This window comes from Manis javanica, chromosome 4 (genome assembly GCF_040802235.1).
Source record: "Manis javanica isolate MJ-LG chromosome 4, MJ_LKY, whole genome shotgun sequence".
NCBI lineage: Eukaryota > Metazoa > Chordata > Mammalia > Pholidota > Manidae > Manis > Manis javanica.
In genome coordinates this window covers 51097358-51117761 of record NC_133159.1, presented here as the reverse complement: position 1 = coordinate 51117761, position 20404 = coordinate 51097358, and the positions used below count along the sequence as shown (strand labels likewise).

The window sequence follows — 20404 nt, the reverse complement described above, 5'->3', positions numbered from 1 at the left end:
TAATTATTATGTGTCTTGGTGTTGTCCTCTTTCGGTCCCTTCTGTTGGGAGTTCTGTGTACTTCTGTAGTCTGAGCAACTATTTCCTCTCCCAGTTTGGGGAAATTCTCAGCAATTATTTCTTCAAAGACACTTTCTATCCCTTTTTCTCTTTCTTCTTCCTCTGGTACCCCTATAATGCGGATATTGTTCCTTTTGGATTGGTCACACAGTTCTCTTAATATTGTTTCATTCCTGGAGATCCTTTTATCTCTCTCTGCATCAGCTTCTATGCATTCCTGTTCTCTGGTTTCTATTCCATCAATGGCCTCTTGCATCTTATCCATTCTGCTTATAAATCCTTCCAGAGATTGTTTCACTTCTCTAATCTCCCTCTGGATGTCATCCCTTTAGTCTTGTATATTTCTCTGCAGCTCTGTCAATATGTTTATGATTTTTATTTTGAATTCTTTTTCAGGAAGACTGTTTAGGTCTATCTACTTTTCAGGTGTTGACTCTATGATTTTGGTCTGTTTCAGATTCTGCCTTTTCATGGCAATAGGGATAGTTTGCAGAGCTCGGGCGAGTGACGGCTGGGAGAACATCCCTTCTTGTTGGTTTGTGGCCTTCCTCTCCTGGGAGAACAGCTACGTCTAGCAGCTTGTGCTGGGCAGCTGCGCACAGATGGGGCCTCTGATTCTTGCCCTGCCACTATTGAGTTTAGCTCCGCAGTTGCTGTGGGTGTGGCCTGCCTCGGGCTGCTGCTCCGATATGGTGGAGCCACGTAAAAGGGGAAATGGCCAGGAGGCTGTTTATCTCCTTGAGAGGCCTCCGAGCTGCCCTGCTGCATAGGGTGTAAGGGTGCCCAGAGTTCCACGGGATTCCCAGCTGCTGGGCTAAGTCCTGGGATGCTTCTGTCCAGCTTTGCGGTCCCTGTCCCTTTAAGATTTTCAAAAAGCACTTGCTTTTCTTTGTCCCAGGGGCGCCAGCTGCGGGGACCCACTCACAGGTCTTACTGTCCTGTTTCCCTAGTTTCCAGCACCCCATGCATGCACTGTGTCTGTGCTCTGTTGCGAATGGCTAGGGCTGGGTGTTTAGCAGTCCTGAGCTCCCTCTCTCTCCCCGTTCTGACTCCTCTCCTCCCGCTGGAAGCTGGGGTGAGGGGTGCTTGGGTCCCGCTGGGCCGGGGCTTGTATCTTACCCCCTTCGCGAGGCGCTGGGTTCTCACGGGTGTGAATGTAGTCTGGCTGTTGTCCTGTGTCTTCTGGTCTCTCTTTTAGGGAGAGTTGTATTTGTTGTATTTTCAAAAATGTATGTGGTTTTGGGAGAAGATTTCTGCTGTTCTACTCATGCCACCATCTTGGCTGTGCCTCCTGTTCTTTTTTTCAAAGTTTATTTTGATCCTTCGAAATTCCATACATATTTAAGAATAAATTTTTCTATTTCTGTAAAACATATCATTGGGATTTTGCTAGGGATTGCATTAAATCTGTAAATTGCTTTGAGTAGAGTTGACATCATAACAACATTAAGTTTTCCAATCCATGAATAGGAGTTGTCTTTACATTAATTTTTATCTTCTTTGTTGCACCAGTGTTTTATAGTTTCAGATTACACATTGTCCACCTTCTTCGTTATTTCTTCAGTATTTTATTCTTCTTGATGTTATTGTAAACAGAAATGAAAAAATTTTTCTTTTTGAATTGTTCATTGTCAATGCATAGAAATGCAACTGATTTTTATGTCTTGGTTTAGTATCCTGAAACTTTGCTGAGTTCATTTTTTAGTTGTAGCAGGTTTTATTTTTTTTGTGAAATGTTGGGGTTTTCTATATAAAAGATCATGTTGTCTGCAAACAGATTATTTTTTCCTTTCCTATTTAGATATATTTTGTTTCTTTTTCTTGCCTTGTTGCTCTGGCCAAGGACTTCCAATATTATGTTGAATAGAATTGACAAAATCCTTATCTTGTTTCTGTTCTTAGAGGAAATGTTTCCAAGTCTTTCCCCAATAAATGAAGTGTTAACTATGGGTTTTAATATGTGGCCTGTATTAAGTTGAGGTAGCTTTCCTCTATTCCTAGCTTTTTTGAGTGTTTCTATCATGAAAGGGTATTGAATTTTGTCCGGTTGTTCTTCTGCATCAAGATAATCATGTGTTTTTTTTTTTCTGTCATTTTGTTAATGCAGTGTTATGTAATGATTGATTTTTGTGATTTGTACCATCCTTGCATTCCAAGGCCATTGCTTTTTTTTTTAGCTTAATCAATATTTATTTTATTGTCTTTTCAGCTAGAAAAAGTCCTTCAGCAAGGAGACATTGGAGAGTGTGCCGAACCATATATGATTTTCAAAGAAGCAGATGCCACCAAGGTAGAATGTCATGTGTTTTATTTCCCCCATTTTGTATTCACTTACTGTCACTCCCCATTCCCATGTCCCCAGACTCAGTCCTAAAAACCTCTTATCTCCCAAATTTTAATTTGGGAGAATACCATACAAAACATACTAAAGAATTTCACTACTAATTCATTTTTTTCTATTGGCTTACCCACTTTCTTCTTTCTTTATTTCTTTTGTCACCTAGCTTGTATCATGTGCTGTGCTAGTCTTTAAAATCTTCCTAACTCCCAAACTAATTGATTCTTTAAATTCTTTTTTTTTCCCTTGGGAAGAACTAAGTTAATTCAGTTTAATTCCTATATAATTAAAATTTTCCTGCCTTTACAAATAGTGCTATTTTGGAACTTTTCCTAGCAAAACAGAAATATTCTGGGTCTCAGTCTAGCTGTAGATAATTGAGGAATTTGGTAAAAATAAAAAACACAGTGTCTGTTTTGCCATCAGATGACTAATTTATAAAATTTGGATAAACTTATAAAGCAAAAATAATTGGTGAACAAATGGTACCAAATTACATTTTCCCTGAGTTAGGTACATGAATAACAGGTGATCTTGGACTTTTGCATACATGATTTAATACTTGAAACATCCAAGAGATGTATGCTTAAGGAATACTGGACATGTCACCACTATCTAGAGAATGTTTTACTTTCTAAAATTTTACTGAGATTCAGAATAAGAACTAATCCTTTTCTGCTAATATAGGTAGATCTAAGCCCATGATGTTCTTCTCTGATTCCTGACTGTCTGGTTAAAATGAAGGTTAAAGTGGATTCTGGTTTTCCGTAGGTTGTCATTTTACAAATTAAATTTGCTGTATTATATGGATCTCATAAGGTATAATAGCATCTTATTCCATTCTTCCCTTACATATTCACATAAACTGATAGAATTAAGTACATTTGATGATTTCACTCATCTGTGGAGTATAACAAGAAAAGAAAAAACTGAAGAAACAAAATAGCAGCAGACTCACTGAACCCAAGAATGGACTAATAGTTACCAAAGGGAAAGGGACTGGGGAGGATGGGTGGGAAGGGAGGGGGAAGTGGGAAAAAGAGGCATTACAATTACCACAGATAATGTAATGGGGGTACCTCGGAGAAGGCAGTATGACACAGAGAAGACAAATAGTGATTCTGTAGCATCTTACTACCCTGATGGACAGTAACTGTAATGGGGTATTTGGTGGGGACTTGATGATGGGGGAAGTCTAGTAACCATAATGTTGCTCATGTAATTGTACATTTATGATACCAAAAAAAAAGAATTAAGTACATTTTAATATCTAGGCTCTTGAGCAAGAACCTATTTTGGAGATAAAATAAATACAGCAATAAACTTTGCTTCCATTTAGCTATCCTTTTGTCTTTTCCCAGTCCTGAATCCCAAGGTAGGATACTGTCATTAATGTATAGAACAGATAAAACATTCTGAATGTAAAGAGTATGTGGGAGATTTGGTGTAGGTGTTCCCTCTTGTACCCATTGGTTGGCTATTACAGGCTACTTAGCGTTTATTTCACACATAGCCTAAAGGTTGAGCCAGCTTTAGGATGTCTTCTAGGCACATACAGTTTGTATCATTATTCCTTTTCCAGGGTTTAGTCCTCTTGTAATACTTTTCTTCATTGATTCTTTTATTCCAACACTGGGCTTATTTATTACTGGACTGTTTGTGGCCCCCCAACTCCTTCCTCATGATTGCCATAGGTTAGGAATTATTTTAAAATGGCTTAACTGCTTCCATTTTTTTTAGAATAATAAAATATGACAAGTCATAATATAAAATACTTTGTAGTTGACAGTTGCTGACTAGAACATGGTTATATTTCCTTTCATAAACTAGTAATTGCAATACATACGTATGTTTGACACTTGCTCTCCTTTCTTTTCTCAAGGTAAGATAATCATGAACAGAAATTTCAAAGATTTACTTTACATATAGATTGTAGAATGGATTGAGGTTGTTGAGTGGTAGTATACTATTAATTGACCTCTGAAAGGTACAGATGATCTCTTTGCTGATGAATGAGAATTCTTAATTTGTACCTTTATATATTATTCAGTAACCTTTAATTCATTTCTTTTGAGTGTAATCATATAATGTGTGAAGTTTTGTTTTGCAGAATAAGGAAAAATTGGAGAAGCTGAGAAGTCAAGCTGACCAGTTTTGCCAAAGACTTGGGAAATACCGCATGCCTTTTGCTTGGACTGCAATCCATTTAATGAATATTGTTAGCAGTGCTGGGAGTTTGGAAAGAGATTCTACAGAGGTAGAAATAAGTACTGGAGGTAAGAGTATTTTATGTAAACTGTTTTAAATGTGTGATTTTTTTCTTACATAGGGACTTTTTGGCAAACTTTGTAGTATGATGAGGCATAAGAAAGGTTTTCTTTTTTTGGCCTCTTTAATAGCTTTACTGAGATGTCATTTACATACCATACAGTTCACCCATGTACAGTGTGTAATCCAGTGTTTTTGGTATATTCACGAATTTCTGCACCTTCTCTACAATCTAATTTTGGAACACTTTCATATTCATTGGTAGTCACTCTCTATTCTCCCAGAATTCCCAAACCCAACCCTTAACAGCTTCTAATCTACTTGTTCTGTATAGATTTTGTCTATGCCACGCTTTTCATATCATTAGAATTATACACTATGCAATCTTTGTGACTTTTTTTGCATAGTATAATGTTTTAAAGTTTCATCCATGCTGTGGCATATATATATATAAAATTCACTTCTTTTTATTGCCAAATAATTAGTCTATTGTATGGATATACTACATCTTATTTATTCATTCATCAGTTCATTAACATTTGGGTTGCAAATTTTTGATTATTATGATTAATGCTGCAGTGGGCATTCATATACAAACTTTTATGTGGACATGTTTTCATTTCTCTTGGATATATAGCTAGAAATGAAATCGCTGGGTCATATAGTAATAATATGTTTAACCTTTTGAAGAACTGTCAGACTGTTTTCCAATGTGGCTGCACTGTTTAAAAATTACATTAGCAGTACTTGAAGGTTCTAATTTCTCCATATCTTTGTCAACACTTTTAGTATCTATCCTTTGATTATAGCCATTTTTAGTGCAAGTAAGGTGATATTTCACTGGTTGGCATTTGCCTTTCCCTGAATCCTAGTTATGTACCATCAGCTATTTGTACATGTTCTTTGGAGAAATATACAGTCATATCTTTTGCCTATTTTATTTTTTTATTTTTTCATTTTGGTATCATTAATCTACAATTACATGAAGAACATTATGTTAACTAGGCTCCCTGCTTCACCAAGACCCCCCACATACCCCTTCACAGTCACTGTCCATCAGCGTAGTAAGATGCTGTAAAATCACTACTTGTCTTCTCTGTGTTGCACAGCCCTCCCCGTGCCGCCCCAACACACCATACATGCTAATTGTAATGGCCCCTTTCTTTTTCCCCGCCCTTATTGCTCCCTTCCCACCCATCCTCCCCAGTCCCTTTCCCTTTGGTAACTGTTAGTCCATTCTTGGGTTCTGTGATTCTGCTGCTGTTTTGTTCCTTCAGTTTTCCTTTGTTCTTATTCTCCACATATGAGTGAAATCATTTGGTACTTGTCTTTCTCCGCCTGGCTTATTTCACTGAGCATAGTACCCTCTAGCTCTGTCCATGTTGTTGCAAATTGTAGGATTTGTTTTCTTCTTATGGCTGAGTAATATTCCATTGTGTATATGTACCACATCTTCTTTATCCATTCATCTACTGATGGACATTTAGGTTGCTTCCATATCTTGGCTATTGTAAATAGTGTAGCAATAAACATAAGGGTGCGTCTGTCTTTTTCAAACTGGAGTGCTGCATTCTTAAGGTAAATTCCTAGAAGTGGAATTCCTGGGTCAAATGGTATTTTTATTTTGAGCATTCTGAGGAACCTCCATACTGCTTTCCACAATGGTTGAACTAATTTACATTCCCACCAGCAGTGTAGGAGGGTTCCCCTTTCTCCACAACCTCGCCAACATTTGTTGTTGTTTGTCTTTTGGATGATGGCGATCCTTACTAGTGTGAGGTGATATCTCATTGTGGTTTTAATTTGCATTTCTCTGATGACAAGCGATGTGCAGCATCTTTTCATGTGTCTGTTGGCCATCTGAATTTCTTCCTTAGAGAACTGTCTTTTCAGCTCCTCTGCCCATTTTTTAATTGGATTATTTGCTTTTTGTTTGTTGAGGTGTGTGAGCTCTTTATATATTTTGGATGCCTTTGCTTATTCTGTAATTTTTTTTTTTTTGTCTTATAATTCAGTTGATGCTAGTTTTTTGTATTCTTGTCATTGAATTGTAAGAGTTCTTTGTATGTTCTGGCTACAAATCCCTTATCTAATAGAGGATTTGCAACTCTTTTCTCCAGGTCTATGGGTTATCTTTTTACTATCTGGATGGCATTGTTTTGTGGCACAGAGGTTCCAAATTTTGATACAGTTCCTTTTTGTTTTTTTCTTTTGTTTCTTATGCATTTGATGTTGTATCTAAGAAAACATTATCTAGTCCAAGATCAAGAAAATTTATAGCTCTTATATTTGGGTATAATCCATTTTGAATTAACCTCTCTGCATAGTGAGAGGTAGGGGTCTGAACTTACTCTTTTTGTGTAGCTATCTAGTTGACCCAATACCATTGGTTGAAAAAACTATTCCTTCCCCATTGAATGGTCTTGGTACTCTTGTTGAAAATTAGTTGACCATATGTGTATGGGTTTATTTCTGGATTCTCAATTCAATGCCACTGATTAACCTAGCTAAGCTTATGCTGGTACTATACTGTTTTATTTTAGCTTTGCAGTAAGATTTGAAATTGGGAAGCTGTGTCTTCAATCATTCTTATCCTTTTTAGGCTCTTTAATTTTTCATGTGAAGATAAAGATGAGCTGTCAATTTCTGTCTAACTGCAACTGGAATTTTGATAGGAATTACATTGAATCTATAGATCAACTTCAGTTATTACCCTGTTAGCAATATTAAGCTTTCCAGTCCATGGAATGTGTTTCCATTTATTTATATTGTAAAAATTTTTTTCAACGATGTTTTGTAGTTTTCAATATGGAAATCTTGCTGTTCTCTTGTTAAATGTATACCCAAGTGTTGTATTGGTTTTTGATACAATTTTAAATGGAATTGTTTTCTTACTTTCATTTTCAGGATGTTCAGTTCTACTGCATAGAAATGCAGTCGGCATAAGAAGAAAATACTTTAAAAAATATGATTGTCTTGAATATTGATCTTATACTTGAAAACTTTTTTGAACATGTTTAATAATTCTAATTATTGAATTTTTTTAATTTTCGGGATTCTTTAGGATTTTCTAGGTACACGATCATATTATCTGCAAATAAAAATAGATTTACTTTTTCCTTTCCAACCTGGAATCTTTTATTTCTTTTCCTTAGTTCTAATTATGTTGACTAGGACATTCTATACAATAATAAGTAGAAGTGGCAAGAGTAGGTATCCTTGTCTAGTTCCTGACTTTAGCGGGAATGTGTTTGGTTCCATTATCAAGTATGCTTGCTGTAGGATTTTCATAGGTGTAATGTAGGTTGAGGAAGTTCCCTCCCTCTTACTCTTAACTTATTGAGTATTTTCATGTTGGATGTCAGATGCTTTCTCTGCCTTTATTGAGATAATTTTATGATTTTTTTTCTATGTTCTTTTAATATGGTATATTGCATTAATTGATTGGCTTTTGAATGTGAAACTAATCTCACATTTCTGGTAGAAGGCCCCTTTGGTCATTGTATATAATTTTTCTTATATGTGTTGAAGTCTGTTTCCTCGTATTTTGTTTAGTATTTTTGCTTCTATATTCATAAGGGATACTGGTCTGTAGTTTTTCTTTCTTGTGATGTCTCTGTCTGGCTTTGGTGTCATGGTAATACTGGACTTGGACTCACAGAATGAGTTGTCAATTGTGCCTTCTATTTTTTGGAAGAGTTTAGGAAGGACTGGTTTAATTTTTCTTTGAAATTTTAGAAGAATTCAGTAGTGAAGCCATCTTGGATTGGTCTTTGTGGTAAGTTTTTTCATTATAAATTAGATCTCTTTGCTTATTTTGGATCTATTAGTATTTTCTCTTTCCTCATGAGTCAATTTCAAAATTACGTATCTTCTAGAAATTTGTTCATTTCATCTAAATTATCTAATTGTTCTCTAATCTAACTTGACCTAAGTTAGTTATTCATAGTATTGTAATATAATCCTCTTTTTCCTAAGGTCAGTAGTGATCTCCCATCTTAAATTACTGATTTTAGTAATTGGAATCTTTTCTATTTTTTCTTCATCAGTTTAGCTAAAATTGTTAAAGTTTTATCCTTTTGAAGAACTAGTTCTTGGTTTCAGTGATTTTTTTTCCTTTTTTTTTAAGCTTCTATTTCATTTATTGTCACTTAGTTGTATTTTTTGTATCCTTTCTAATGTTTGCTTGCTTTGGGTTTAGTTTTCTCTTCTATTTCTAGTTTCTTAAAATGTATTTTAAGTTACTGATTTCAGATCTTTCTTCCTTTTTAATATAGGTATTTACATTATTTACATATAATGTATACAACACATATAAATTTCCCTCTGAGCACTGCTTTAGTGATATATCATAGGATATCACACTGTGCGTTTTTATACATCTAAAGTATTTTCTAATTTCCCTTTATATATCCTCTTTGGTCCACTGGTAATTCAAGAGTGTGCTGTTAATTTCCAAATGTTTATAAATTTCCGAAATTTTCTTCTGTTGATTTATAATTTAAATTCTGCTATTTTTAGAAAACATACCCTATATTATCTCAATCCTTTTGAATTTATTGTATTTTGTTTTATGGCTTAGTATATATCATCTGAGTTGGAGAATGTCCTATGGGTGCTTGAGAAGAATATGTATTCTACTTTTGCTTAGTGGAGTATGCTATAGATGCCTGGTAGGTCTAGTTTGTTTATAGCTTTATTTAAGCCTTCTATTTCTTTGTATCTTCAACTAGTTGTTCTTTTGGTTTTGAATAATAGGGTTATCTTGAAAAGACTTTGAATGCAAGTTTTCTTACAATTCTGTTTCAAACTCAAGTCCTCAGACTAAGAGAGCATCATATGGTGACTAAAATTTCCATTGTATGAATATTTCCCGCTAAATGCATAGTTCCTCTATAGCTGTTCTTCATAGATCATGTTTGGTTATGTGCATATATCTTTACATAGTGGAGACTTCTTTTACACTGGAGAATTTTAAAAACGAGAACCAGAAGATTTAGGTATAGTCCTTGCTAAGTGATGTCTCTAGAAGTGAAATTCTTTTACTTTGACATACTAAGTAGATAATTTTCAACTTCAGTGGATTTTTTTCTTTGAAAGCTGCTTTAAAAGAAATTTAAAATATTGTGATAATTAATAACTTAATTTTTTTTCCTTGGTAGAACGAAAAGGGTCTTGGTCAGAGAGGAGAAATTCAAGTATTGTTGGCAGACGTTCACTTGAAAGGACAACAAGTGGAGATGATGCTTGTAACTTGACCAGCTTTCGACCTGCTACTCTCACAGTGACAAATTTTTTTAAGCAGGTATTGTTCTGTCATGTAGAAATTCTAGGGGGATTTTTGTGCATACATTCTTTTGGTTTCAGAAAAATTGTAATTGTACATGTTATATGTACTATGTGTACATGTAACAGTTTATTGTAATTTCAAGAAATTTAAGAAAGTTAATAAAAAATACTGTTGTTTTATTGTTATATTTATTTAAATGTTCACATTAATGCATCAAAATCAATCCTCTGCATCAATAACCTATTTCTTAATTGTACTATTTTAACTTTTCCTTAAACATTGGAGTTTATAAATTTTCTTTGAGTAAGTATGTGGTTTAATTTGTCCTTCCCACCAAATTGTTTTGACCTAACATACCACATCCATGGTATATAGAGTAGAACTTTCAGGCCCTGCTATTGCCTTTCTGTGCTAAAATGCAGTCAACATTATTTCTGTCGGTGGATTTTTAGGTCCAAGAGGTTCTAGATCAAAGATATTTTATTCTTTACAAGAATATTGCCCTGTTCTTCAAATCATGAGCCAAATCAGTAGTTTTCAGATGCTGGTCCCATTAATGGTAAAGGGAATTTAATAGATAAAAGCCAGCATAAAAAAAAAAACAGTAGAGAAAGGAAGTGATAGTTCATTGCACATAGTGAGGTTAAATATTGCTTCAGTGAGCTTTTTCCCCCTTATTTTTGTGTGTGTGCTTGCTTGTGTATATGTGCATACTGGATTTTGATGTAAAATGGAATTTATACTGTAAATTAAGATCAGAAAATTTTGTCTTGAGTAATCAGATGACCAGAAACCATGTAAGAATGGGAGAAAACTTGTATTAATTCGACAAACTGGAGAAGGGTATCATGCATGTATTTGGAGCATGTTAAAGGAAAATGTTAAGTATGTCCTCAAAATTCCTCCTTTTGAGACATTATTCTAAGTAGGAGGAGGAAGTCCTGACCTACTAAAACTTTACAACTTGAGAGGGCAAGCGTTTAGGGCAGAATGTGCCCTGAATTGACAGCAGTGTACTTGAAGCCCCTTTGACAGTTATATATTAATAATAATCTTAGAGCTGCTCTGAGCAACTCAAAGGAAAAATAAAGCAGGTGAGAAGTGTCTTTTTATTATGGACAATAGAACAAGAAAGAGTATAGAAAAGGCCACAGTGTCACTTTTGCCTATCACAGTGAATGGGCTGATAGGCAAAATATAGCTATGGAAACAGGGTATATATAATGACACAACCTTGCAACTCTGACATTTCTGTCTTTATACTTCTTTAGCTGCTACATAACTTCTGCCGATATTTCCACAGCTCTTTTTTCATTTCTTCAGCCTGCTATATTATTAAACCAGTACTGTAAACTTAAATCAACAAATCATCCACCCACACAATCACCTGTTTATCGAACAAATATTTTTTGAGTGTTCATCATGTAACAGATACTGGAGACTGGTAACTAGAAAGTAGCACAAAGTGATTGTGAAAACTTACAAATGAATGCTGGGAACATGGAGCAATGGAAAGCATTTACATTTAACTTTGTACAGTTCTGTATTTTTAAAAAATATTAACATGTACAATTTTTATAAATATTCTTAAAGAGCTAGAATATTATGTATCAGGTAAACACAAATTAAGTGAAAAGCAGAGATTACAATTTTAATAAAAGTATAATTCAAGGCACAAGTTTCTCCTAAATGAGCTAATAGAGGTGGGTTTTTTTTTTCCCAGTTGAAGAAAGATTATTATCCATGATTGGAATATAATAATCAGGAATATTTATGTACAGATTTGAAATGTGTTGAGCCAAAATTATTACATGGAGATTTAAAAACAAAATCAAATCCACACATTTGCTTTAAGGACATTCGTTCTATACCTGTTGACAGGTATACAAGTTGTCTATTGCTTTAGCAGTACACTAATGTAAAAGTACACTGTGGAGGATGGGGAGGTAGGCTTGTTCACATGTTTGAAGGTTTTCAGGGATCACTTGATCTAGACTGACTACTTCTGGAAAGACTGAAATTACTCAGATCTCTTCCATGTCTCTCAGCTTCTCATATCCTTTAGTAGGCTAGCTTGATCATGTTCTCATAAAAGTGGAGGAAGCTCAAGAGGGGGCATACTCCCTTGTACAAAGGTTTTTTCAAGTCTCTATCACAATTGCTTATTGGCAAAGAAAGTCACATGTCCAAGTCTGAGAGGGAATTATGCTCTACTCAACAAAAGGCATGGAAACTGGGAGTAAAGAATGGAGGCCAATAATATGGTTGACGTAACAGGTTACATAGACAGAAATAATTAAGTCTACAGATAATCTTGAATAGATTATAAATAAAGACCAATTAAAGATCTGTATTGTATACTCAAAAGGAGAGGATATATAGTTTTAGCAACTGATGGAATATTTAAAATAATCACATATTAGATCACTGAAAAAAAATCTTCATAAAGTCAAATCTAATAATAACTCAGTAAAACTAAAAACTGTGTAAGTGTTAATAAAATCTCCGAACACTTAGAGATAAAAAAGATCACTTGCTAAATAATGGGATTAAAGAAAATAAATTCTGTACCCTGTTTAAAATATAATAGTGAACAAATGGATGTGGATATGGTTCAAGGCACATTCACAGTAATAGTTACCTTAAATATGCCATTGTCAAACAAGATAAAAAGACAATGTATGAACTGTGCATTGAAAACAGTAAGGAATCAAATACAGTAGGTTTAGATTGAAAAAAATCTAGACTGACTCGAATAAAATCAATATAAGAAAAAAATTACATTAAATTGAAAATTTTGTATATGGTTCACTTTTTTTTGTCTCTTCTTCCATTAATTGAAATCTTTTCAGAGTTTTCTTTCTGGTCAGGATAGGTCTTTTCTTCAAGAGGTTTTTTTTGTTGCTTGTTTCTTTTTTCCACATTTAGCCAATGCTGTATATATATTTGCATTTGAGAAATTTGGTGATATAAATTTGAAAGGACAAATACAAACTCAAGTGTAACAAATTTTTAAGACTCATATGTATGTGTTTGTGTGTGTGTGTATATGTTTATGTTTACATACATGTGTCTGTTATATGTCTATATTCTTTTCTCCTTTTCATTTACCTCTTGTATTGATTTTCTATATTTTAGAGTGTCCTGTAATATCTTAGAGCATAAATAATGGGCTATAAATAAATATATAAATTAAAAAATAGACAGTAATATAATTCTTAATAACATTTAAAAGCATAAAAGGAAATAAGCATGATATTCATTTTTAATAATTGTTAATTTTACTTTCATTCTGATTAAATTGAAGGAAGAAAGGCAGGATTATTAACAGACAATATAAATTTATTTTCATTCTACTATATTCATTTTAATGAAAACTTTTTCCTTTGTTTTTAAATTCAGGAAGGAGACCGCTTAAGTGATGAAGATCTATACAAATTCCTTGCTGATATGAGAAGGCCCTCTTCTGTTTTACGGCGACTAAGACCTATTACAGGTATTTTAAAACTTTGAGTAAGACATGATTACAAGTATTATCATCACTGATATATTGTATTGTATGTAATTATGTATTCCTTTTTTTCATACCTGGCGCATATGTCTTTCTGTGCTCCATGCCTGTCAGTCTTCTTTATCTCATTATGCAACTCTTCATATGGTCTCACAGTTTATATCAGAATTCAGCACCTTTAATAACTTGAGTACTGAAATGAGAATAATGAGTAATACCGTGGCTTAAAATTATTTTCTAGAGGGAAAAATAACCATACATGTTAAGTATTCAGAAACAGGTTCATACTAGGATCAGAACAAACCATTCTAGATAAAACTGTTTTGAAGTCTAACAAGTTGAGATCTTTAACCTTCAAAATTCTTGACTTGTTTCTGTGTGAGATCCTACTCTTTGTTTTTTTTTTCTTTTTTGCTGCTTCTTTCCTTTCCATCCTCTCATTCAATAAACATTTATTATTTTACATATATTTATGTCTATCAGTAATTTTATAGGTTTGAGACTTGGTAAAATGACATAATTTAGAGGTCTGAAATGATAGTATTTTTGGTTTCCTCCAGGCTTCTTGCAGAAAATATGATCTAAATTTTTCCAAAAACATTTTAACATGTTTTTATTTACTGTGGTTACATTGTTTTTAAAATACATTTTTATATGCAGCTCAGCTGAAGATAGATATTTCTCCTGCACCTGAAAATCCCCATTATTGCCTAACTCCAGAGCTCCTTCAAGTGAAGCTTTACCCTGACAGTAGAGTTAGACCTACCAGAGAAATTTTGGAGTTTCCTGCCAGAGATGTATATGTTCCAAATACTACTTACAGGTAACACATTTTAATTTTGGAGAATTTTTTAACAAGATGCTGTGTATTAATAAAGGAGAGCTAGAATGAAACTCTCCAAAATTGTTTTGTTGCTTTGCTACTCTGTTTCTTACCACATTTTATTAATAGCTGTAATGTTTTAAACTTTTACTTTGTGACAGATATAATGTTACTTATCTTACATACATTTCCTTATTTAATCCTCATGGCTTGAGATAGGTATTATCTTCATTTTAGATGTGAGTAAACTGAGGACTAGAAAGGTTAAGTATACTTTATTGTGGTAGAGTTAGAATTTGAATTGTGGGCTGTTAGGTTAAAAATCTCAGAACTCCTGATTGCTATATTTCCTCAGATGTTCTTATTAGCAGACTCTAGCACTGCACATGAATCAAATTTATGTGCCTGCATTATATTTAGTAACTTATCAAGAATATTTAGTGAGTATACACTTCTCAGAGAATACTTGAAATGAGGTTGTTGGTTAGGCTTTCTAGGCTGAACATTACATAACTCCAGGGGGCCATTTACATATACTCCTTATGAATGATGCTCCCTTTATTTGTGAATATTGAGACCGTAACTTGACATGTTTGTTGGGAGATCCAACAGGGCAGCTTAGACATAAGATTCTAACATGGACTTCCTCATCGTAGGATATTTCAACACCATTTACCCAGTTCTTGAGGCCAAAATTTTTAGAATCAAAATGATTTTTCTCCTTTTCTCACTCTCACATTTATTCCTTCCACAAGTTTTGTAGACACTACTTTCAAACTATATCCTGAATCAATACTTCTTATTCCACTTTTAAAACTCTAATCAAGTCACCATCTACCTCAGCACTGTCAGATAGAAATATAGTGGAAACCACATTTGTAATTTAAAATTTTACTATTGCTATATTTAAAAAAGAAACGAGAAATTAACTTTACATCTAAAATATTATCATTTCAACATGTAATAAATGTAAAAAATTATCGAGATAGTTGACTTTTTTTTTGTCCTTCTAAAAATCTTCAAAATCTGGCGTGTATTTTATACCTAAAGCATATCTCAGTTCAGATGAGCCACATTTCAAATGCTTAATAGCTATGTGGGACTAGTGACTGTAATAGTGGACAGATGCTAATCTCAAATTTGCTGACTCTGTCTAGTTTGATTATCTTATTTCTGCCCCATCTCAGTCAATTCTTAGAGAGATTTCTTAAAGTTATAGTTCAGATCATTTATCCCTCTGTCTAAAATCCTCCAGTGGTTTCCTTATATGCAGAAAAATAATGAATTTTTTGTAATAGTCTATATGATTATATGATCTGACTCTTGCCTTTCTCTAATTTCATATCCTACTAAGCTCTGCTTTACTCATTTCATTTTAGTCTTAATGGCCTTTTGTTCATCCTTGAACAAACAAAATTCAGTTCTGCCTAAGGCTTTTCCATTTGTCCTTCTCTTTGCCTGTCATGTTTTGTCCCAGATCTTCGTATGGCTTGATTCCTTATTGAGACATGTATCTGCTCAAGTCACTTCCTAGAGAGGCTCATTCTCATCACTCTAACTAAAAAGATCCATTGCTCCCCTTCTCAAGCTCTTTATCCTTCTTTGTCCTTATCATTATCTGGCATTATAATGTGTAGTTATATGATTATTTTTTTTGGTCTTTCATTATGTTATATTCTTTCTTATTAGAATATATTTTGAGGGCAGGGACTTGTCTACTTTATTTACTGTTTTATATCCAGCATATAGAATAGAGTGCTAACATAGAAAATACACAGTCAATATTTATTCAATGAATTAAGAAGTAAGAAACTGTACAGTGGTATGAGAAGAGGATTTAAAGTCATAAGGAGATACAGTTGTGATTTCTGACTCCATTATTATTTGAGTGACTTAGAACAAATTAGTTAATTTATTGGCCACTCAGTTTTCTCATTAATAAAATGTGAGATAGTAGTACCTACCTGTCTTCTCGTGTAAGAGTACAGAGCACAAAACATTGCATGTAATTTGCAGTTAGCGTGAGTAAAATTCCTGGAAAATAGGCTAAAGAAAGTATGTATGGCTTTTAAAAGAAACAAGGTAATACAAATTATTCTCCTATAAATTGTATATGTAACTCCTTAACTCCTTAGAATAACATGGAATGGTGGAATGATTATGTAATCCAAGGTTTATATTGAACAATTTAAAGGTTATCAACTCAACCTTTTATGTAGTACAGGAATCTCATCTAGAACATCCCTAACTTGTGTTTACCTTTCTTTCTCTGCTTCAATTATTTCAGTGACAGAAAAAATGGAAATTGGGAACTCTCGTGCTTTATTTTCCTACGTAATCTTTGTTATTTATTTACATATTCTTATTTTTTAAAGGAATCATATAATATACTGAAAGTTCATATAACTACCTACTGTAAAACTTAAGATGAAAAGCAGAGGTCCTTCATTATACTCCTACCAACCTTTCCCTCCCCCGATAGCTCATCTACAGCGTAAGTCACTGGTAACTCTTGTGCGCTTTTCTTTTGTCATTTTACTCCTTGTTTCAAAATAACACCTTAATGCTGCTATTTCTTGATTCTTTTTGATTTTAAGTATCTACTGACTATTATAGAAGATGGAGATTTAACTCTTACATCCTCTTCCCTAAAAAAATATATCCTTGCATAAATCAAAAATAAATACATGTATTTATAATCTCTTTCAAATAGTTATATCCCAGTTTTTCAGTTAAGTCAGTGTTAATTTTTTTACATTTATCATTATTTATGTGACTATTTTGCAGCTGAGCCATGTAGATTACTAGGATTTTATTCTTTCATTTGCTTTATATAGCTTTTTATTTTCCCTAGGTAGTTATGTTATTTAGTTTACCTACTTTTCTATGTGTTATTACTAAAATTGTCTATAAAGCTTCTTGGAATAAAATAAAATATATCAGATAATCATTTGTCTTCTTGGAACTTTCTTAGTTCCCCTTGCAACTAAGTCGAAGATAGTATGGCAGAGGAAGTTTTCTGGGCTCATTAGGCTTACTGTGCAGTTGTCTTCTGGGAGCCGAATTACCATTATCCTGGAAATTCTCTTTGCATTTCTTTTGCAGTGGGGTCTTTATTTCCTATATAGTTTTTCTTTATTGGTTTACTCATTTCCCTGAGAGCTTTCATTATCTTCCTGAAATAGGATGTATGAGAGTACATTTTTGGATAATACCTTCATGTTACCTTTATTTTAGCATTATTGGTTTTGCTGGATACAAAATTCTAAGTTGTAAACCATTTTCTGTCAGAATTTTTAAAATGTGACACAAAACTGTCTTCCAGCCTTAAGTGATGCTTTTGAGTAGTAGTCCAGTGTACTTCTGATTGCTAATCCTTTATTTGTACCTTTCTTTACCTTTGAAGGCTTTGTTGTGTTGTTTTCTTTATCCCTGGTTTTCTGAACTTTCCATGTGATGTGCTGATGTGATACTATTTATTTGGTGCTTCATAGTGTGTAAATTGTTTTCATGTAAGTTATTCAGTGTCACAGGAATCTTATAAACTATGCAACTTTAGTGGTGTTATTATTTATGTCCCCTTATAGATAAGAAAAATAAGGCTGAGATAAAGAAACTTGGACTTGAATCAGGTTTTCTTATATTCTATGTTCTTCATCCTTTGGAATGGTAGTATATCCAGCATTCATAATTATATACAATGTGAATAAAATTTAAAGTTATTATTGCTAGATAATTGGTTGCTAAATTTTTGTTAAAGTAGACAAACACCTTTATTTACCTTATTGTTTGCCTCAAAATATACATCATTATTTATCCTTGCTTAATAACTTTTTGAATGTCGTATAACTGACCTAAGTATAACACTTGATAGAATTGGCATTCTAAAGTGTGTCAGTGAAATAATGGAAATTAAGGTCAAAATAGAAAATCTAGACATGTTACAGACTTGAATGAGTTAGGTAGAGAGCTTATACCAAGTGAGAAGACATCTTACTAAATAAGGTAGCATATTGATTTCTCTTAAGTATGTATCCAGTTTCAGTGTATCAGGTACTGTTCCTGGAGGAGATGGAAAAATTAATACACCAAACAAGTTAGGTGGATTTTATAAATTATGTTATTGCAGTTTTGCTATTTAAGTTTATGGAAATTATATAAACAGGTATTAGTAGATGTTTAGGGTATTTATTTAGGTTTGATTTTAGAATTAGTGATTGAGTGCTTTGTCATTTTAATTGTTTAGCATGGTAAGGATAATTGTCCAAAAACTATAATTATTTTCTATTCTGGGGATAAACTTTTCAAGTATAAGAATGAATTCATAGCATACTAGTTTGAGAACAATCTTGAGAGATCTTCTAACATATCTCAGTGCCTTTAATTTGGACTATATCTAAACACTTCATTAATAGTATTGTAGGCAGAAAGCTTTTTAAAAACAATTCATTAAATATGTAAAGAACTGTTCTCTTTTGAGTGAGCAGGGAATAGTAGTAAATTCATCAGTAAGATTAGGTTTATTCCTGTTAAATATTATAAATAAGTACTGCTTTAGGCTTCAATATTTTTCGTCAAAATAAATTGGCTCGGGGTTAGAATTTTGCATAGCTTTTTTTCTCCTTATTTAATGTCTGTAAGGAACTCATGTAAAATGCTTTATTAATTCATTAACAAACATTGATAAATTGTGATATAGGATGTCAAGTTTACGAAGTTTCTTAGGGTATGGAAATGATCACAGTGCTCTGTTAGTAATATGTTACCAGTGAAATATGTTGAAGCAGGAAGGATAATTATTTTGTTTAAAAAAGAGATTAATAATTTTCTAGTACAAGGGTGTCTTCAAGGAAGTAAAGTTAGGGATGTGAGAATGCAGAAGTAGAATTATAGTTACTATACTTTCATGTTTTTTTTTTCCTGTTGTTACTTTTTTGTCAAAATTCCTTTCATTTAAAAAACTTTATAATGATTGTAAAAGTTGACTGACTGTATGCTTTTAAAAAACCTGTCTCCACGGGTAAGATTCCTCAAGGGAGGAACAACCTAAGACAGGCACAGTCACAGGGGGGCCATCAGGTGAGAAATTGGGGATCAACAGAGGTGAGGCTTAGAACCTCACCCCCCCTGTTTTGAGAGAAATCTTCTGCATCCGTGGATGTTTTATTGCCCTTGTCTAGCTTGGATTAACACTTAGTCTACAGGCACACACCTGATCATCTACATTTGCTCTCTTACAACACTAAACTATGTTTTCTACCTTTATCTTGCATCTACCTACCATTCAGCATTTTATTAAAAATAATAATAATAATAATAAGGGAGAAATGTGGGATTCACATATAAATCAAGTATAAAAATCAAATGAATATTCATATTTGGCCTGATTGTTTATAGTTCATAATGCGTGATCAAAACCGAAAGTTTCTGTGATGAATGCCCTTGTACTGTTCATCATGTAAGAACTTATTCACTATGTAAGAATTTGTTCAGCATGTAAGAACTTGTTCGCTATGCTTGTTCGCTGGCTTTTCAGAAGATTGGAGACTGACGAGAATTAGGCTTGGGGTGGATTAATGATTGTGCATTGAACATTGAGTCCCCTATACAGAATTTTATTGTTGGTAACAACCATTTGATCAATAAATATGAGAGATGCCCTCTCAAAAAAAAAAAAAACCTGTCTCCAATTTACATAAAGAAATAATAGTTTTGTGTTACTTGAAATGTTATGACTATATGCACATCATGTGAAAAATTGGGACGTGGGTTCCAATTTTTTGTAACCATGTTATTTTTAGGAATTATTTAAAACAGGATTGACTTATTTATATTTTAGGAACCAGTGAAGGTTAAGTAGGTTAATACATGTAGAGCTTTTTGCAAAGTGCCTGACACATATCAGCTAGACATTAGTCTAGCTCAGTAGAAGTTGGTCATTATTATCATTGGCTTTATGGATGACATGTACCCAGCATTACATAACTTGAGAGAGATTGGTTTGAAAACAAAAGGATAATGGGCTTTTGGGTATAATTGGATAAGAGAATGATTTAAAAAAGGAGGTTTTCAAAATTAGTAGCTGCCTACTTTGTATTATTACTTGGACCTTCA

The 20404-nt window shown here is 33.4% G+C and overlaps 1 protein-coding gene across 11 annotated transcripts in view; it reads left to right on the top strand.

The window, feature by feature from the left end:
• The window catches only part of DOCK7 (dedicator of cytokinesis 7), a 241399-nt gene that overhangs the window by 68777 nt on the left and 152218 nt on the right, over nucleotides 1-20404 (top strand). For all 11 annotated transcript variants that reach the window (XM_073234059.1, XM_073234057.1, XM_073234056.1 and 8 more), the window contains exons 10-14: nucleotides 2270-2350; nucleotides 4509-4674; nucleotides 9829-9971; nucleotides 13359-13452; nucleotides 14128-14290. In XM_073234059.1, coding sequence (XP_073090160.1) covers nucleotides 2270-2350; nucleotides 4509-4674; nucleotides 9829-9971; nucleotides 13359-13452; nucleotides 14128-14290 — 647 coding nt within the window. The remainder of the gene's footprint in view (nucleotides 1-2269; nucleotides 2351-4508; nucleotides 4675-9828; nucleotides 9972-13358; nucleotides 13453-14127; nucleotides 14291-20404) is intronic.